Source organism: Crotalus tigris, unplaced genomic scaffold (assembly GCF_016545835.1).
Source record: "Crotalus tigris isolate CLP2741 ecotype Arizona unplaced genomic scaffold, ASM1654583v1 scf7180000017666.27876245, whole genome shotgun sequence".
Classification (NCBI taxonomy): Eukaryota; Metazoa; Chordata; class Lepidosauria; order Squamata; family Viperidae; genus Crotalus; species Crotalus tigris.
In genome coordinates, this window is record NW_024096551.1 from 3,551,152 (window position 1) to 3,572,704 (window position 21,553).

General features: G+C 36.0%; 1 protein-coding gene across 1 annotated transcript in view; it reads right to left on the reverse strand.

Moving 5' to 3' along the window:
• The window catches only part of LOC120304995 (collagen alpha-6(VI) chain-like), a 66,310-nt gene that overhangs the window by 1,016 nt on the left and 43,741 nt on the right, over window positions 1-21,553 (reverse strand). Inside the window, exons 26-37 of the mRNA XM_039336237.1 lie at window positions 19,709-19,759; window positions 19,099-19,134; window positions 16,749-16,811; window positions 15,747-15,809; window positions 10,775-10,810; window positions 10,321-10,357; window positions 9,370-9,381; window positions 8,391-8,884; window positions 7,163-7,259; window positions 6,407-7,078; window positions 4,444-4,513; window positions 1,724-1,853 (exon numbers count right to left, since the gene is read on the reverse strand). Of these exons, the coding sequence (XP_039192171.1) occupies window positions 1,724-1,853; window positions 4,444-4,513; window positions 6,407-7,078; window positions 7,163-7,259; window positions 8,391-8,884; window positions 9,370-9,381; window positions 10,321-10,357; window positions 10,775-10,810; window positions 15,747-15,809; window positions 16,749-16,811; window positions 19,099-19,134; window positions 19,709-19,759 (1,761 nt within the window). The remainder of the gene's footprint in view (window positions 1-1,723; window positions 1,854-4,443; window positions 4,514-6,406; window positions 7,079-7,162; window positions 7,260-8,390; window positions 8,885-9,369; window positions 9,382-10,320; window positions 10,358-10,774; window positions 10,811-15,746; window positions 15,810-16,748; window positions 16,812-19,098; window positions 19,135-19,708; window positions 19,760-21,553) is intronic.

The following is a 21,553-nucleotide window of genomic DNA, read 5'->3' on the forward strand; positions in this document are numbered from 1 at the left end:
TTCTTATATTGCTATAAAAGAATAATCAACTTTTCCCACAAGACATCCTAAAATATGATTTATAGCTCCCATAAATCCTTGATCAATGCCAATCCTATTAAGTGGCTAGAGGCCATTGGATTAAGAAAAGATATAAAACTCAAAGCCCCAGAGGTACACATGTCCATTACCCCAAATAATAACAACAACAACAACAATAATAATAATAAAGTTGGAAGGGACCTTGAAGGTCTTCGAGTCCAATCCCTTGCTCAGACAGGAAACCCTACACCATTTCGGACAAATGGCTGTCCAGTCTCTTCTTAAAGACTTCCAGTATTGGAGAATTCACCACTTCTGGAGGCAGGTTGTTCCACTGGTTAATTGTTCTAACTGTCAGGAAGTTTCTCCTTAGTTCTAGGTTGCTTCTCTCCTTGATCAGTTTCCATCCGTTGCTTCTTGTCCTACCTTCAGGCGCCTTGGAGAATAGCTTGACTCCCTCTTCCTTGTGGCAGCCCCTGAGATATTGGAACACTACTATCATGTCCTCCCTCATCCTTCTCTTTGTTAAACTAGACATATCAATTTCAGCAACCGTTCCTTATATGTTTTAGCCTCCAGTCCCCTAATCATCTTTGTTGCTCTTCTCTGTACTCTTTCTAGAGTCTCAACATCTTTTTTACATCGTGGTGACCAAAACTGGATGCAGTATTCCAAGTGTGGTCTTACCAAGGCATTGTAAAGTGGTATTAATACTTCATGTGATCTTAATTCTATCCCTCTGTTAATGCAGCCCAGTACTGTGTTGGCTTTTTTGGCAGCTGCAGCACACTGCTGGCTCATATTTAAATCCATTTTTCAGTGATCTCCAAAAGTTGTTACCAAAATATGTTTAATCTCAAAAAGATTAAGATTGAAAATTGCCATATGGATTATATAATTTTCATTACAGTTGAGCATACTTGATTGATATCAATCAATAGCATTGATACTTAAAGCTACATTTGCATTTAAGTCAGCCATAGGTCTATGAACGGTACCCATCTAATTCAGTAACAAACAATTTGATGCTAATCCCATTTCTTGATCTATAGTCTCTTTACCCTGGCCATGCTGGCTGGTAAGACAGAAGCTGGAATCTTAAACATCCAGGAGATACCAGACTATTTGTATCAAATTAACTGCAAGTCTGACTGGGATTGTTCAGACAGTCATCTTACCTCTCCATGGCATGAATAGCTGCACTGCTCACAAGCTTATGCACTTTGCACAAATGAACCAGTTGGGAGGAAAGAAAGAGAACCAAATGCCAAACTTGGAAATGAGCGTGAAGGTTTTGTATCTGCTCTGACTTCCACATGGTGGTCAAATTGTAACTTGTAATTTATACCTTCTGCATATAGTCCAGCTGGAAGTATGATAAGGTGCTTTGAGGCCAAAAGTTTGCCCCTTTCATCATATTTTGAATATTAACTATCCAAATATCTTTATATATTATTAATTATACAGCTACTGTATATGGCCCAATCCAAGTAATATTTAGCATTCTTTACATATAGATGTGTAATGGTGGATGGGGGAAGAAATCAACAACAAGGGATAAAATAATTCCAGGTGTTGTTTTTTTTTAAAAGTACATGTTTGCAATGTTTATATCTTAATTTATGTAGTTACATAACTGACTAACTCAAATAATATAACTGGGCAATGTACAAAAGGTGTTATTTTGTGAAAATCTACTTACAACAGACGGATGAGCATTATTGGCTATATTTTCAGGAAATAAAGAATCACTTTGCGGGTATTCTGGAAAAGCAGAGCCATTCTCATCAATTAAGTGAATTTTATTTGATGGAGTCTTATCAAATGGAGTGCTGCGAATAGAATAATGTAATAGAGACTAGGGTCAATGTATTGGCAAAGATTTTAATGCAATACATAAAAGTGCTACTTTTAAAAAAAATCATTAAATATTTTCTCAAGTGTGTCATTAAAAAAAGTCTATATCATTCTTAGTCTGGAGAAAAAATATTAAAAATTGGTGAAATAAGAAATAGCTGAATTCTCAAGAAAGGATTGTACTGAATTTTATGGCTAGGCTAACAATAACTGATTAAAAATTTAAACTTGGAGAATAGTAAAACTACCGTATATGCCGCCGTATTAGGCGACCCGGCGTATAAGACGACCCCCGTCTTTATAGCCGGGCCGCATTCCTAGAACATCGTCTTATACGCCGGAAACTACCAGTATTTCCGGCGTATAAGACGACTCGGCGTATAAGACGACCCCTGTCTTTGGCGCCGATTTCAGCGCTCGCGGAAGTTGTCTTATACGCCGGAATTTACGGTAATACAATATACAAAACAAAGCAAAAAAGAAGCAAAAAGGATCTGCCTGGAACAAAGTAGATAGTAAGATAGGTTTAACCAAATTTAGCAATAATATCTTACGTATACACAACACATTGCACAGCAAGGCAAATACAAGTACTTACAGTATGGTTTTTAAGGAGATTTAAATGTCTATGTTTGTACTTATCTATTTTTTTTCCCAAAAAGATACTTTTGAGGTTTTTTGGTTCTTGTTTTTCTCTTTTTTAACACTCTTTTTAAATATTTATTGTTTAACAAAACAATAACTAGAAATACAGTGGAAACTTCAGTATTAAGTATAAATTCAAATACTGAAAGTTTTCTCATGAAATAATTCAAAGCATTTTGCAACTGTTTATCAACATCATACTTAGCATTAATTGCACAGTTTAAACAGTTTAAACATTAAATATTAATGTTCATTAATATTTTTGAAATCATATTTAACATTTATTTAAACTTTTTTCTTATCTTTAGTTTAGTTTATCTAAATTGTCACAGCCTTAATCATTTCTAGTTTCTACAATACAAATATAAATGTATTTGGCTAGTATCTGTATATATAATTTTTCATATTTTATAATGCAATTAAACAATGGAGGGGGAGGAAAATTTATTACTAAAAAGTGGGTTTTTAGTAATTTTACTCTGATGTCTCCAGTTCCTTGCTTTCTACGCTTTAATTAAAACTCAAAGCTAGATAGCATGACAGAATTTTTATTCTCTTTTGTAAAGAGTTCCTAAAGAATTTCTAAAGCACCTGAGAGAAGCACCCAAAAGTAGACCAGAACTTTCATTCTCAACAAAAGAAAACATTGATGGAACTTGGAGACATGTTTTAGTTTCTAGCAAGTATATGTTGTTAAATAAAACCAAGAGGTATCATGTTAGAATTGCTGCTGTTGCATAAACAATTTCCAATACTTCAATAGCAATCAATTATATTTTTCATATTTCTTTTCTCTTGTCTCCTGCAATATAAGCAAGTGATGGCATTGTAGGCAGAGGTACTGGCCATCTATTGTTCCAACTTATTTTTTATGTTTATGTTTTATTTATTATTACATTTATATGCTGCCCATCTTGCTATCCAAAATGACCCTGTGTGGCTTACAAAACAGTAAAACATATAAATATAAAAACAATTACAAATATAAAACAAATTAAAATTCCAAAAGTTAAAAACAGACTAAAAGACCAAGGAGTCGTACAAAGTGATGGGAAAGTGTCTTCTCCATCACCGCACCAACCATCTCCAGCCTAATGCACTTCTACTGGGGTCCCAAGCCTTTCCAGAAGGCCAGAAGGTGGGGATGGATTTCACTTCCACAGGGCAGGTGCCATGACATAAAGGACACTTCTCCTGTACCCTGGCAGCTGAAATTCCTTGGCTGATAGCAGCAGGCCCCTTCTGACAGAACAAGAGGAGTGGGCCAATCTCATTGGAGCAACATATACAGGCTAAAAGTGAAGCTTACTGCCAGCCATAGTGACTAGTATGGTTCTTGCTGTTTCCATATTGGATTGCTAGCTGCCTTGCTTCAGTGAGCTTTTATATTTTTGCTTGCAACTTGATGGGATGGTTGGAAAACAAGTGAAGTGTGTACGTAGCCTGGAGTCAAATCTGAAGGATAAGTGAACATTTTAACATGCTATTTTCATACAAGGTGGTTTCACAAGCTTTCAAAAGCACAGGAGCCATGACAGGATAGAATGCCATTTCCTTCAGGATAGAATAACTATGCCATTCATCTATCTTTTATTTCAGAGCCCACTATTTCTGCCACTGTCCAATAAAAGCTTTAGTTCAGTGCAGTTACTATTTACATTCAACTGAAATAGAAATTTGGAAGAACAAGAAACTAATTCTTACTCATACAAGCCAATTCCTAGAGAGTCCAAAGGAACTGAGTGAAAAGTTTGGGTAGAAAAATAGTCTTGCTAGAACAATTGAGTTCTAGCAAGACTATTGAGACAATTGAACTAAAGAAGATTTCTTATGAGGGTTTGAGACAGGAATACACAATACCTCTCAACGGATCATTGAGGCAAGGAAATTCACATAGATCAATGGTGCCATGAAATATACCTTGGTTTTTGACGACTGATTGTTGCACATATGCTCTTGAGCTCTGGATGTGGATAGCTGTGTATTTTACCTATTAAGGCAAATCGTATCATTATGGCAAGTGAGTAATATTTATTTTCACATGTGAGAAAATTGTGCTAGAGTAAGGTTTTACTATTTTCAGTTTCTCTCTTGATATAAATTGTAGCCTACTGGTTTACTTACCCCACTATCATGTATTTTCAAAACACAGTAGTTCTCTAAAATCTCAGATATAATCTCTAACTCAACACTTAGTCTTTGTTCTTTGAGATTGTTTGGATTTTTTTTACTTTTTTTGCAAAGTATGTATTCTTTTATTGACCAATATAACTCACCATAAATTAAATGCCATTTGAAATGACATCAGTTAGTTGGTGAGAATTTTTTTCTTTCCCTTATAGTTCTAATATGTTTTATTGATTTCTTTGACCTTGTCAACCATATGCAGGTAGTCTTCGACTTACAGTTCAAAGTTACAACAGCACTAAAAAAGGCGACTTATGATCAGTTTTTCACACTGCTGTAGTATCCTCATGGTAATTTGATCAAAATTTGGGCACTTGACAATTTGCATTTATCTATGAGACTTGTACTGTCCCAGGGTCATATGATCACCAATTATAACCTTCCCAGCTGGCTTCCAGCAAGCAAAATCAGTGGGGGAAGCCAGATTCACAACAACCAAATGTTTAATTTAACAATAGTTTTAACTTGCTTATCAACTATGGCGGGGGGGGGGAATTGCAAAACGGGGCATGACTCACTTAACAACTGTCTTGCTTAGCAATGGAAATTTTGGCCTCCATTGTGGTCATAAGTCAAAGACTACCTGTAATTAAAAGATTGTGCAACGTATGGCTGAACTATGAATTTCAAAGAAGAGAAGGGCTGTTTCTCTGGGATGGAATAGATGCGCATGAATATATTTGGTTCTGTTTCTAGGTGTGCAGGGTAGAATATGGGAACACTGAATATCATGATAAATTCATGATTTGCCTTCAAATCAAGGCTAATACTTACAATTGGGCCAAAACCAGTTGTCAAAGTTTCAGCATATTCTGGGACGCAAAGGTCATTGGGTAGGTTTTTTTTCCCTATCTAGTTCTGATTTATTGTCTCTAGTTTCCTATCCTAAATTATTGTGGTTACTTTTCTTGATTTCATTAGCTCAAAAATATTATTTAGAAGAGGATGATTAACTATTTAAATTTAATAAATGTTGCAGGTTGGAAAAATCAACTTTTTAAAAGATTTTATTAATAATTACTGGTTAATATATTTAGTTGTGTTCTCTGGCCCAAAAGCCACAATGAAGTTTTTTTAAAAAATATATATAGCAAACTTTTTTTTTTCTTTTTGTTTTCCTGAAGACCTTTATCTACCTGCAGAAAACCTGGGCTAAGTATGAGCTACTGTCTTTCCCTGATGTAATGGTTTTTCTTTACTTTTCTGACAGAAATATAAAAACATGAGGCAGTAATAACCTGGTTCTTCTTATTTCAGTTGATCTGAACACAAAGTTACTGGTTTAGCAACTCAGCTAATTTTGCAATTCAGTCCAAAGAATCCAAACCCATGCTTTGTCCTTGCATCTTTTAATTTCATTAACCTTCATATCAATCTTTCTTTCAAGATTCTTTCAGTCTTTCTAGTTCTGATCTGAACCTCGCCCAAATATTTTAGCTGATTTAGCTAAAATATTTTCAAAAGACTTGACACAAACATTGCTTTCATCTCTACCACTACACAACTGAAAAAGACTTTTAATGAAGTATCATTTCATTTTCTAAAAGATTTAAGCATCTCCCTAAAGAGAAAGTTCATGCCAGTCCTGCTTATTCAATAGAAACAAAAACACCCTTCTCTGTCAGTATTTCTTTTCTTTTCTTTCCTTTTTTTGTTTTGAGTTCTCTACAAAGCAATCAACTATCATGCAACTTACTCTTGAGCAGATGTATTAATGGCTTCAGAAATTTGACTGCATACTCAAGTTCAGCTTTGTGGATTCTGCCAAGTTGTACCATGTGATGTTCCAAGGGAAGGCTTGCCAGTTCCATAAGTTCTATGTAATCATACTCAGGCCCTATCGAAAGCACAAATACAGCATAGCCTTCGCATTTGGCTCTTAGGGCTGCATCTCTCAGTACTTCCTTATCCCAATGACTTGTTTCTCCTACAGATACGACAAAAATAGCCCTTTTCTCTCTCTGGTTGGGTCCTTCTGAAAAGATATTATTGATTGTCCACTCCAAGGCATGACCAAGTGCTACTTCTCCATTTAGTTTCTGAACAAACTTTTCAATATGCCTTTTCATTTGTCTTTTGCTTTCATATGTCACCAAGTCAAACTCAACTTTTACTGGAAGCTCTTGTCTTTGGAATTGGAAATTCGGTGGAGCATGACTCACAACAGCTATCCGATCACCTATCAAAGAGGTGTTTGGATTTGCAGAAATGTCAAAGCTGTCCAATGATCTACTTAGGAAATGTTTTAGTTCTTCAAATCCAGTAGTGCTTATTTTCCTAGAATTTTCCAGAATGAATGTAGCATCCATATAAGCCTCAGGTTCGAAAGGTGGAGTTCTGAAGCAAGATTCATCTGGTTTGCATTTGTCTACAAATAATACATAAACATTTTAATTATAGAAAATTACTGAAATTGAGATCTGATTACTTTGCAATTTTCCTGTGCTCTTACCATAGCAAATTACGCACAATTGAAGTCGTTCTAAGACTGAAAGATAATCACTCTTCTGATGGAGATGGATAACTTGAAACAATCCTGTGCTGTCCATCTAAAATAATGGAAAATAAAAATATAGCTTGGCAAACAGATGGTAAGATGCCTGATTCTATCTGCATCGTTGCTAAATCCCATGACAGCTTGCAGGACAATGTTTGATAAGAATTGATGCTTGACAGCTGGGATTTCATAAAAATATATTCTTTTCATCATAAGGAAGATGTCCTTAAACCACAACTAATTAAGTGTAAAAAAGTTGCAATACATGGGCAAAACATGTCTGTTGCACATGAAATATACAGTATAATTCTAAAAGATAAGGACAGCTTTCCATATTTATCCACAACAACTTCTTGATATAGATATGATACATTGTCTTTTGGTATTGTGCCATAGTGCCATGCTGGTAAGACAAGTAAACTTATATCCCAGTTTTGGATTTCAAGAGTAGAAACCTTGGTGCAAAATTCTAGTCTGGGAAGAAGATGTGGGTAGTGGTAAATTAGCCAGGCAAGATAATGTTAGGCTATTTAGTCTTCATTTCAGTATCCTTCTATAGGTGGAGGTAATTTCAATTTTATATCTATATTGTCTCCCTTTGTCCAACTGACATCACTAGGCTCAGCTAATTAATTATTTTGAATTAATATTTTGCAAAAACAATTTCTGCACTGGGTCTTCTGGAACTGTGATGTAGAAATCCTCACCTTGTTTTGTTGCTTTATTTTCCCATCCTTCTAGCAACTAAAGCATTGTGCTGATTGGGCCATATCCCCTCTTCCTCCCCAGCAGCTCCGAAGAATAGCTTCATCCTTCCCCATACAGAATCTAGATATTGTTTTATGCCTCTTTTCTCACAGTGAAAAGGAAACTCGGTAAAGGCATAACCACAACAAAACCAGGATGATACCACCAATGGGTGAGTGACTACCATCCATTGGCTATCTAGAACTCCTGAATACCCTCCGTAGGAGGAGTAGATGGAATCAATAAAATATATTTATTGAACAGCACAAATCTGCAAGGCAGAATAAGAGGGATATACCAATGAAAAGGCCTCTATTTATGGTATTTTGATCTGTAATGCTTAAATATTATATCAAGCTCCATAGAGCATATGCTAAATTTCTTGAGAGGATGCTTCTGATAACCAAAAAAAAAAAAAAAAGGTCAAGTTTCTCACCTCAAAAGCTTGGGTAATTTCAGGGATGTTTTTAAAAGAAATGACTGCTGGCTGGATACCCAGGGCAGTGAATTCTAGGACTGCTGTGCCAATTGAGTTAGGATGGTCGGACTCTCCATTGCTGAAGAAGACAGCAACTTTCCTCACATTAGCACCTTGGAGAGTTCGCTTGAAGAGATGCCTGGCAACAAACCTCATGGATCCACCAATGTCCCGTCTGTTGGTTGTTCTCTGGAAAGAAAGTCTATTGAGCTCCTGCAACAACTTGGTCTTGCTTTGGAAATCTGTAAAGCGGATCAGGTAGTTGGTTTTGGAGCTGTAGGACACAACAGCCACTCTGGCTCCCACAGGACAATTGCTCTCTCTGATGTTTGTTTGGTTCACAATATCAATGACAGTCTTTCTCATTTCTTCAAATATCTCAGAATTGGTATCTTGAGATATATCAAAGGCAAATACTAATTCTGTAGGATGTGCTGGACATTTTGGTATTTCTAGAAGGCAAATAGATCATATCTATTAAAATAATCATGTCTAGCCTAAGGACAGCAATCAACAACATTTGAAGGCAATATTTTGGGGGGTTATAAAAGTGGACAGGACAACAAAACATAAAAAACCAGAATTGTGACATATATGCATATTATAATGGTACAAAGCATTTAAAAGAGGAACAAGCAAAGCACCTAGCCTACATTAATAAAAGAGCTGCATCCTTTGGAAGACATGCATTCTGAAGTGGCCTCATCCTTTATCTGAATCTAACTCTCCAATGATCTTGCTTCAAGTGCCTGTTCTTATCCTGCTATTAACCATGGAGCAAGGGCTGTATGTGGCAAAATAGCAAAGTGATAGAAAAAAGGCGATGAAGCTTCACAGGCCAAATTAATCAGTACTAACACTAATATAGAATACTGCCTGAGGTCATTATTTTTTCATACAGAACAGAACGAGAATTAACTGTTGGAAAAATACTCACCTGTCCAGCAGGCTAAATAGAAGAAAGAAAGGAAAATATTATTTCAAGCAATACGATATTGAAAATTCTTAAAGAGAGGAGATCCTCTTATAAGATGTTCTTATTAATGCTTATAGGTATCCTATAACTGCCTCAGCAAGGAATAGGGTGTAAAAAAGGAAGCTGGTCATCTTGGTAGTGTTATTTCTTTTGTGTAAACATTTGAATTTTTCACACATCATCACACTGGGTTTGACCACACTGTCTTAACCATTTGCTAGCACTCTCATAAGTAAACAGCCATGCTTTTCATATTTTTGACCAAAGAGATAATGTGTTCCTGACTGACTGACTAGTGGTACAATCTCTTCTAAGTAGGAAAGTAGTAGACAGTTAACATAGTTTCTAAGCCAGTCAAAGGAATGTAATCCAACATAACCTAAGGCTGAAGTTTCATTCTCCAAGCTTGTGGGCTGGTTTCTGAATGTTTTGTTACTAGGCTAGGTAACATTTTCAACGGAGTTTGTCACTTGACACACCCACATCTGAACAAACCTTCATCCTACACCCAAGCCACAGATATTCTCCACTATTGCTAACGTAGCCTTTTAGTGGTACATAAAAAATTATTCTGATCTCCTCAGTTAAGAGATTAATGATGTAGCTTTGGTTACATCACCTATGCTTGTTCTATTGTTTTGTTCTTATGCTATTATAATCCCATAAGAATCAAACAACATGATCTGATTCTTAGCCAATCCTGTAACCATTTTTAATGAGAAGCAGTATACATACATATATTTTAAATAAATAAAATTCAATTAATTAGAGCTAAGAGCCTCACTGTTCCCATTATAGATGATTAAATTAAATCAGTATTTTGTTATATATCATATTCTCTCTTCTTCCTGATTTGTGCTCTTGGTTGATATTTCTGTCATTTAATACTAAAGATCAAGTGGAGACACTTACGGCTGTGTTTCTGTATGTATTCAATAAGTTCACAGGGCTGAAAAAATGAAACGTAAAAATATTATTAGATAAAAAGAATGTGTATTGATGGTTTAATGCAATGTTCCAAAGTTGGCACATTCTATATGTCCTGCGGCAGCAACATCAAGCCACTATGAATTTTTTGCCAAGGATTTATACGAATCACCATTCCAATATATTTTGAACTTGTTAGATAGGAGGCGATCAGATTTCAGATTCTCACTAACCACTCATAATACTACTCCAATTATGTAGCATCCTGCAGATATCCATCTGATCAACATATAAGTTTGATGTCTGCACGTATGTTAACATTCACACCAGAAAAGGACTCAGTGGAACATCTTTATTTTAATGGAAGCCAGTGGGTATCTTGGTGTAGAAATAAATGTATGATGAAAAAATATAATCAATACATCTTAGTAATACATACTGAATAGAAGGGCTGGCCCTTTGCTCCTTTTGGACCCTAGAAGAATAAAATTAGAATTAGAGCTTTGCAAAATAATTTATAGCTTCCTCTGCAAGTTTAAGATTTTTATATCATAGAGCAAGATGCTTCTGTACTGATATAATTACTATATATAACTAAGTTACCTAGGCTGGAGGCAGAAGAAATCTTTTGACATTTCCACAAGAAAAGTTTAGGAGTGGCCAGCAAATTTCTTACACTCTGCAGTACCAACTATGAAGATCCTTCCTTGTTTTCTTCAGTGAGCCCTAGCGATAGGAAACTTACTGTTTGCATGTAACCCCATTCACATTTCAGAGGCCTCTTGATTTAAAATTTAAAAATGAGCCTCTTAATACCATGTTGTCCAAATTAACTTATTTTCAGTGGGTGATTTTCACTGACTTCAAAAATGAAGTCAGGCCTCCCATAAAATTAATCTATGTGGTCTTTCTCCAAGTCCTTTAAATCCCAATAAAGGATATCTGCTCTGACATAAAATTAACAATGATTCATTCTAATGAGTGTCAATTTTAAAATATCCCCCAGTGAAAAGGTATATTGTTATGACCTAATCACAATTAGCATTCTTAGCCTTACAGCAGACATAATATTAAGGTGACCAACATTTTTACAATGAAAAGGAGGATACAAATAAATTGAAGAAAAAAATATCGTAAATAAAAGAAACATTTTATTCATTGCAACAATAATACAGACAACTTGCATGCGCAAAGTCTGCCAGCCGGGTGTTTTGGCGCGCTCAGCAGCAATTCCTATTGGCTTTTGAAAGCCAATAGTGGGAGTAGCACAGCTCATGCAAAAGTTGAAAAAAAAACATCAAAAAAGGTGCCGGAACGCCATTCTGAGCTTTCTATGAGGGGGAAAAAAAGCCCTGCAGATTAGTCTTCAAATATCAAAAAGGAGGACATGAAGGAGGACGCTTTTCGAGGGAGGACAGAACTTAAAAAAGGAGGACTGTCCTCCCTAAAGGAGGACGGTTGGTCACCTTAATAATATGGGCACATATTTAATGCTAAAAATTGTAGCAGATATACTAATCAAAAGAAGGCCCACAATGAATGATAGGATGTTGCTATCTAGAATGATCTCTTCATTATAGTTTATGTCGTTATAGTTAAAAAGTTAGGAAATCCCTATGGCTAAAGACAAAACATTACAACAAACAAATTTAATTACATAGATTTTTTTAAGCAATCATTGCAATCTGGTTTATACACACATTGTTATGCATAAACTGCAAATTATAGACAAAAATAACTATATGTGTGCATTGCATTAAGCCCAAACAACTCTACCTTACCTTACCCTCATTGTGCTTTAGCCATAAATTACAAATTGATCCAGTATGTTACTGTAGAACAAGAACCAGAGGTTGCCTAATGACATTGAATCCTGGAGGAATCAGGAACAGACAAAAGGTTTTTTTTTTTTTTTTACACAACATATAATTAAATTTGGGAACTTGCTACCATGAGATATGATACTGATTACCAGTCTGATTTTAAAAAAAGAGCCAAATCACCATAGTCCTGGAGATCAATGGCTATTAATCTGGGTGGCAGTATGACTGCCTCTGAAGGCCATCTGCTGGGACACTAGAGAGCTTCCCGTTGGTGTCATGACGGCATGGATGAAAAAAAAAAAAAAACGAGCTCCAGTTTCCTAGTCCAATTTCGCTCCATCTGGTGACCCCAAGGGGTCAGAAAGTTGCCCAGGAAAGGTGAGGAGGAGGAAGGGAAGCCTTGGAAGCTTGGAGTTGATGGTGGTTGGCCCAATCAAACAAAAAAAAAAAACTCTTCAAACAGGCAGGAGAAAGGTTGCTGATAAATACGCAGCCTAAGTCGTAGATAACCAGGAAAGAAAGCAAAGAATGTGGCAAGCCAATGCATGCCACTAAACAGCTGATTGTTAACAACATGCTGAGATTTGGGTGAGACTATTTTCTATTTCCTTTCCCTATGGACTTAGAAATATAAATCCCTGGATTGGACAATTTCCAAAAGCAAAGACCCCAAGAAGACCTGGGAAGAAGGGAGTTAAAAATGGTGAAAATTCTTAGATGGTGGAACAAAGTTAAGGAATATAAAAGAACATACAGAAAATGAAATTGGGACTGATTTAAAGAAACTTTGTTAACCTTTATGATATGGGAAAAATTTTCTATTTATTTTCTGTGAGAAAGCAGTTTTAAAATCCTTTTAGACCTGGATATAGACATTACAGTTAAATGAGGACATCTAGTGGTGAGAAGAAGATACTACAATAATACAAAAAAAATCAGAGAAATTGCTGACCTTGGGTTAACACCTGTTATAAACAAAAATAACTTTGTGTGACTTTATACTACAAAAGGCTTTCTACAATGATATCTTCTGACCTTGGATATAACTATTATGGAAATTATTTGGAGACAGATATTTTTTATATTTTTGAATTGATTGGAATACTTGGATTAGCTTAAAGCAGTTGGCCTTTTTTATGATTGGATTATAGCCTAAATCAGTTGACTTTTTTTTCTTTTCTTTTTTCTCCTGCCTGTGGGTGTACAAAACTTGCTCAATTACAAAAAATTACCAAAAAAAAACAAAACCAAAAACCCCCCTCTTCTGCACCTTCTTCTGGAACATCTAGTCCAGCAGTCAGGGATCCATTGAAACAATTTTACAACAACAACAACAACAACAACAATAAAGTTGGAAGGGACCTTGGAGATCATCAAGTCCAACCTCCTGCTCAGGCAGAGCAGAGAATTTCAATATAAGAAAAGGCACAAGGCAAGAATGTCTACTATCCCCATTGTTATTTATTTTAACTTTGGAAGTTTTAAATAGAAACATTAGACAGGACTCAGAAATTAAAGGACTGGAAATAAAAGGTGAAACATATAAATTGCAAGCATTTGCAGATGACATGGTATTTATTCTAGAGGAACCTTTAGAGATGATTCCTAAATTATTGGAAAAGATAGAACAGTTTGGAGAGATAGCAGGAATGAAGATAAATAGAGAAAAAACTAAAGTAATAGTTAAAAATCTCACAGATAAACAAAAAGAAAAACAATTGGCAGAAAATCAAATAGTTAAAAAGGTTAAATACTTGGGAATATACCTGACAGCAAGATGTTCAACAATAAAAGAAGATAACTACATAAAGCTACTAAATCAAATAAAACTTGACTTGGAAAAATGGAAAAATCTGCAATTGTCGATGTTAGGAAGAATCGTTACAGGGAAAATGAATATATTACCAAAAATATTGTTTTTATTCCAAACAATACCTATAAAGACTGGATAACTCTTAGAAATAAAAGATTGTTGTATTTGGAGGGACATGACTTACAACTTGGTTGGCATGCTTTCTTATGGTATGGGAAAAATAAAAATCATAAATATTTGCAAAACCATCATATTAGAAATGGATTAGCAACGGATGCAAACTAATCAAGGAGAGAAGCAACCTAGAACTAAGGAGAAACTTCCTGACAGTTAGAACAATTAACCAGTGGAACAACCTGCCTCCAGAAGCGGTGAATGCTCCAACACTGGAAGTTTTTAAGAAGAAACTGGACAGCCATTTGTCTGAAATGATATAAGGTTACCTGCCTGAGCAGTGGGTTGTTGTTGTTGTTGTTGTTATTAACATGGGAAAAAATAAAATGTAAAATATATTTGAAAATTCCATGATGGCTTTCAACAATGGAAGCATTCGTACATCTAAATCTAGTCAGTCTTGAGAAAATATGGACATACAAAGAAAATCTATACAAAATGTTTTATAGATGGCACTTGCCATCAGAAAGATTAGCAAAAATGTTTAAAAATATGTCAGATAAATGTTGTAATTATGTCAGATAAATTATATGTAATTATAAACCAGGTACTTATTATGTATGCAGGACATGTGTAAAAGCAAAGAGATATTGGAAAAAAAATACATACTTGGCAAGAAAAGATGTTGGGAAAACATGTAGATTTTAAACCTGAACTTTTTAAATTGGGTATATTGCCAGAAAAGCTTGATAAACAAAGTTTATATTTGATTTTGCATGTGATAACAGCGGCAAGAATTATATTCGCACAATATTGGAAAAATGAAGAAATACCATCAGAGGAAGAAATAATAATAAAAAATACTGTACTGTGTGGAAATGGACAGACTTACTCTGAGGTTGGAAGAAAAAGAAGAAACAGAATATTTTCAAACTTGTGATTTATTTTATCAATGGCTGGAGAAATGTATTAGGAATCAGGAATTTAATTTGTATTAGTAAATGATAAACTCAGACAACACGTTTGTTGAATAAGCATATTTGAATTGTATTAAAAAATCAATAAAAACTTATAGAAAAAAACATAGTTGCAATCAAGGATTAATCAGCTTGATCTGTATGTGAAAATAACCCCATGTATGATAGACTTGCGGGGCTGGTGCGTTGTGCAATAAGTTCATATGGTGCAATAAGATTGTATGTTTGTTGTCATTGTGAGTTGTGACGGGGGGGGGTGCACGAAGGGAGACTCAGCCAATCTCATTGTACACATGTTGTACTTTGACAATAAAGGATTAATAAATAAATGAAACTTACCTTCAGAAGATCAAAATAAATGCACTTAAATTGATTGTCCTTTCAAGACCATGATCAAGGGTTTTGTGGACCCTTAAAAACTTTATTATAACATATTAAGACTTTATCTAGCTGAAATAATTGAAATAAACAATTCACATCTAAACAGAAATCCATTGAAGGCCTATTAGATCTAGATGCTTCATTTTGGCTGTATTTGATAGATCACTCAGATAATTTGGTATCTTCTGGGGAGGGGAAGGGATGGAATTAAAAAAATGTGCATGTTAAATCCCAGCTGTCTTCTACATAAAGTTGACACGCATATAAGTACAATAGCACAGCTTCAATTAATTAATTACATACCAGATGTCCAGGATAACCCCATGTTCCTAGTTCGCCACCATTGCCAATTAATCCTGGAGTACCCTGAGAAACAAAAGCTGATTTGTTTCAGGAGCAATATAAAAGACTGCACACTTATAGATTGCCAACAAGATTTTGAGGCAGTGGCCTTTCAGCAGCAAATGTGGGAAAGAACAGCATAGTAAAAAAATATTAAGAACGAAATGCTTTACAAGAGTTGCACAGTATGTATTATTATCCAGAAAAAACAATTTTCCCATTGCCCACTTCTCTTTGACATCATAGCTCTAGAATTTTCTTGGCCATAACCAATTTTTGCTAGTAAAGAACAATGCTGAAAGTTCTCTGCTTATACAAATAGAGGCTGCAGCCAAGGTAAAGTAGCCCTGACAGAGCCTGTATGTGATAAGTATTGCAAAATTTCCATCAAATACATTTTGTTCACATATCACTGCTGTTTTCTATGGCAATCAGTAATTGCTTGAGAAGTTACAGTCTAAATGGACAAACTAATTTCACAAAGTTTGGATATCTAGTAAGATTTCAGATATATAGAACACAACAGAGCATCTGAAGAAGTCACAGGTGACTCTGAGTATCACCTTTCATATCCATTTACATTATATTGACAGAGATCCTGCTGAAAGATCTCAGTGTTATTATAAGACAAAATCCAAGCTGTACTGTCAACATAGATTCCAAAACACTAATAAAGCAATGCATGATTCTCCATGAGGATTTCTGTGGAATTTTTATAACTGGATATGTCATATTCTTGTGTATTTGAAGTTTGATTATTATTTTATGTTGCAATGTTGAAATGAATGGCAGTTACTTCAAGCCATCAAATGAATCATAACTACAAGTATATTGTTGGTTTTAGAAATGTGATGTCAGGCAGCCATGCTTCCAGGAAATTTTGACAACTCAATGAGAATTAAAAATACAGCAGGTAAAACCACAAACACTAAAATAGTTTTTGTATAGCTTGTTTCACAATACCATTCTTCCACTTTTCCCTTTTAGTCCACTTTTTCCAGGATTGCCCATATCTCCAGTTTTCCCCTGCCAAATGGAATATAAAGCAAAGTTTATAAAATGTATATAAAATATATAATATATAACAATACAAAAACACAGTATACTGCTGCTTATTCTGATAGGCAGAATTATCTGTTTTAACTAAAGTTACAAAGAATTAAACTAAATAATTGGAATTATAGATTTGAAGAGATGATAAGCAAACTACAAAAAGAAAACTATGACATAGAAACATAGAATCATAGAATTGGAAGGAACCTTGGAGATCTTTTAGTCCAAACCCTGTTCAAGGCAGGAGTCTTATAACATTCTAGTTGTCCAGTCTATTTTTGAAAACCTCCAATGATGGAGCACCTACAACCCCAAGAGAAAAGCTATTCCATTGATTATTTGTTTCATTGTCATAAAATTTCTCCTTTATTTCTAGGCTGGATTTCTCTTTAATAATGTTCCACCCATTACTTCTTGTCCTGCCCTTTGGTGTCCTACAGAATAAGTTAAACCCTCTTCTTTGTGACAATCCATCAAGTACTGGAAGACAGTTATCATCTCACCCTTAATCCTTCTCTTCAACAGGCTAGACGTACTTAGCTCTCTCAACCGTTTGTCATATGATTTAGCATTCAGAACCTTTATCATCTTTCTCTGCACACTTTCCTAGGTTTCAACAATTTTTTTTTGTATCACCCCACTGCATGCTTCCCTTCTTGTAGATGTAGTTCCATTGAGGACTACATTCTGAATATGGCTGGTCAGCCAGTTGCATATCCTTATGGTGATGATACTGTCTATCCCACATTGTTCTATCTTACCAAGAAGTAGATTGTGGTATATTTGGTCAAACACTTTGCTGAAGTTCAAGTATCCTATCCCAAAAGGTTCGGGACTGGTTACATGGAGAGGTTTTTCCGTGGACCGGAGGGGGTGTGGTTTTGTGTGCTGCCTGCAACCTGTGGATGGGGCTTTCCTTGTTTGTGTGGACCAGTTGTTGGCATGCTGCGGGCCAGTACTGGTCCATGGACTGGGGGTTGGGGACCCCTGTCCCATGTCACACCATTTCACTGACCCATTAATTTACTTTATCAAAAAAAAAGGCAACAAGATCTATCTGGCATGATCTGTTTTTAACAAACCCATGCTGGCTCTTAGTAATGAGCTTGTTTGTGTAGAATAGAATAGAATAGAATAGAATAGAATAGAATAGAATGGAATGGAATGGAATGGAATGGAATGGAATGGAATAGAATAGAATAGAATAGAATAGAATAGAATAGAATAGAATAGAATAGAATAGAATAGAATAGAAACTTTATTGTCACTTTGAATGTACACAGCATGTAATCAGCATACATTAAAAATGAAATTTTGTTGCATTCAGTTCTCAAAAAATACCATTATGCATACCCACATATATACACTTATACGAGAAAAAGAAACTTCACAGTCATAGTAATCATTGTTTGTTTTTAGGTGCCCACAAATCCTCCTCTTACCTTTTCCAGGATTTTTCCAGATATTGATGTCAACCAGATTAGCCTATAGTTTTCTGGATTCATTTCTCCCCTTTTTGTAGATTAGAACCACGTCAACTCTTTTCTATCCTCTGGTATTTTTCCTGTGCTACATGAGCTTTGAAAAATTACACTCAGTAGCTCCAAAATTACATTTGGCAGCTCCTTCAATACCCTTGGATATAATCATCTGGCCCAGGTGATTTGGAATCATCCAGGGTAGGTAGGTATTCTCTTACTAATTCCTTGCCTATTTTTATTTAAATACTTGTTCTATTTTCCTCAGTGCTGCTTTTGATAGGTTGGGCTATTTCTTCCTTTTGTGTAAAAACAGATGAAAAGAAGGAATCCAAGAATGTAAATTATGCAGTTTGCAAAGCAATATGATGAAACAGGTTTTATAATTTTCTCTTTTTTTATCTTTCTGTGGGATGGTTGTGCAGTTGACTTCTAACATATACACAAAGAACCACCAAATAGAAAAAGTATAACAATTGTACTATTAATATGCATCTATATTACTGTATCTAATTTACCTTATGTCTTGCAAGACACAGATGTGATTCTCAAAGTTTATTGAATGGTTTTAAAACTGAAGAGTGTATAATCATTTGGGAACCACAAAAATAAGGGGAAAAGGCTAACATACAAACTGAGCATTACTGAAAGCCACTATTGGATATTCTCCATGAATTAGTATTATCCCATCCCTTATGGCAATTGCTTTAGAAATTTGTGTATGTACAACCAGTTCAAAATATTGTAAGAAATGCAATTGTGGGATATATGTATAGACTTGCCTGCTCTCCAAAGTCACCAGGTAATCCATCTATACCCTATAATGAAAACAGATATCCTATAATTACCTTCTAGAAGTAACACAAAATTCATTTACTTAAGGAAACCTAGTTTATTTAGCAAAATTGAGAAACTGAGCACGTTGGGGAAATAATTACTAATCAGGGCACAACTAAACAGGAGCTACAATGTTAAAATATTAAATCAGTGGGATATTATCCATGTTAGTGCCTTCTTCCATAGAATACAAAATGATTTCTTTGCCATTGTCATTAAAATGACCATCCATCTACGCCATATGATGTATGGCTGTTGCTCAATATACGTGCTAGCTTGCTTTAACTGGATGACTGGGATGACTCTCAAACCTTGGGTGACACCTACGATATACTCCTAATATTCTTTGCTCATTCCTCCCAAGACCCCTTCCCCCATATATCTTGATATGATACAATCAATCCGTTAAAGTGAGATTCAGGTGGTTATCCATCTCAGAGAAGCATAGTTTAGTTTGTAAGTTTTTCCCTGTGGTTTTCTTTGTTTAAATTGTGAATTGTGCTATGTTCTCAAAAGAACCCAAGCCCAAATTAATAATTAATCGGATATGATTACCTTTCTTCCTTTCCTTCCTATATTGCCAAAACCAACAGTTCCTTCTTCTCCCTAGAACAGATAAAGATATATTTTATATTTTCTTCAACTCACTGCATTTGTAACTTTTTAATATGCAGCATCGAGACCAGTGGTGGCAAACCTATGGCACATGTGCCAGAGGCGGCACTCGGAGCCCTCTCTGTGGGCATGCGCACCGTTGCCCCAGCCCCGCCTCCCCTGTGGCCCCCTCCTCACCAGAAGCCCCCCTGGAGGAGAGCTGCCCCTGGGCGCGGCCCGCACAGACCAGCGCAGCCAAGGACATAGCCGGGCAGCAGGGACAAGACTACCCCCTCATACCCCCTAGCGTGCAGATGATGCTGCGGGGTATGGGCAGAGGACGTGGCTGCCATGGCACTGCAGGGCTGCCTGGGTGATTTGCTGCGGTGGGCCATGGAGGCCGTGTGTGGCCCTGCAGGTGGGAGGTGGAGCAGGGGCGGGGGGCAGTTTTTGGGCACTCGGTCTCTAAAAGGTTCGCCATCACTGACCTAGAATTATGCTATTGTTTGTAATACATCTTACAATAGCTTTTCATCAAAACAGAAGTCAAAGTTACCAAGAACAAATTATCTCTTTTTATGCCGTGTGTTAGTGCAACTTACATTTCTGCAGAATCAGCAAAGATTGTAATATAAACAAAAGAAAGAATTAGGATTGCAGCTGCAAAAATTACTTCAGAGTAATCTATGAGCAGCCAATTATATGTTAAAGTGATCATAGATTTGATTGTGGGGATTTGGGGTCTCCCATTCTTCTTGATCTCACTGGCACAGAGAAACTATTGGAGATTGATGGTCCTTCATATAGCTAGGCCCTATAGTACTATTCAGGGCTTTAAAAGTGATAACCAGCACCTAAATCTGCACTCAAAAGCCAAATGACAACCCATGCGAATCACAAAACAGGGATGACACATAAGCATAATGTGAGGCATTACCCTGTCCATGCCACCAGGTGGACTGGAGTAGCTGTTCCTTTTGAGTAGATTTCAAAGGTAGCCCCCATGTAAAACAGATTGCCCTTGAAAGGTGAAGAGGATATGAGTGATTGTCTGAAAGGCCTCTTGGTCTAGAAAAGTGCACAACTGGAATATTAAAATGAGGGCTATGCTTATTTCTCTCTCAACCCAAACGGTACTTTTATTCCAGCAGAAGGGGATTCAAACTATTTCATTCATGATCCACAATGAATTTACAGAGTTTGAAAATCCATATAAATAAAGGAAATCCCTTCTTCCCATTGTTTCCAGGGTTTTACTCCAGATAAGTAACCCAGTTTTTTGCCCTGAAGCTTATTGGCTCCATTCATCTTAGAGTCTGATATCTTTTCTTTGGGCTTTTATGAATCTCGATCAATTAAAGTCCAAGTCAGTCAAATTTTAAAAGGGACTGAAAACTGATATGCAAGGTTTTCAAACATTTTAGGACTAAACCTATTTAGATTTTAAAGTTATTGAGCTCAACTAGTACAGTATTTGTGTAGGAAAACGTGTCTATTACTGAATGCCTCTATATATTACTGTCGTGTCCTGGGCCTGATGAGGAAATTCAGCAGGCCCAGAAATGTTGCAAATGGTCCTGGGCAACCTAAAAGCTGCCCGGGACCAGACTGGCTGGCGCTGGACTGCTGCGCATGCGTAAGGCGCGAAGAAAGAAGGATCCCTATTGGCTGGACTGCCTGGGGATTGGAAAACTATAAAAGGCCTGTGTGCCCATTTTGCACTTGCTTGGAGTGGAGTTAAGGTGAAATAAAAGAAACTTGTTTTATGATGTGTCGTGCTTCAATGCCTTGAATCCCAAAACACAA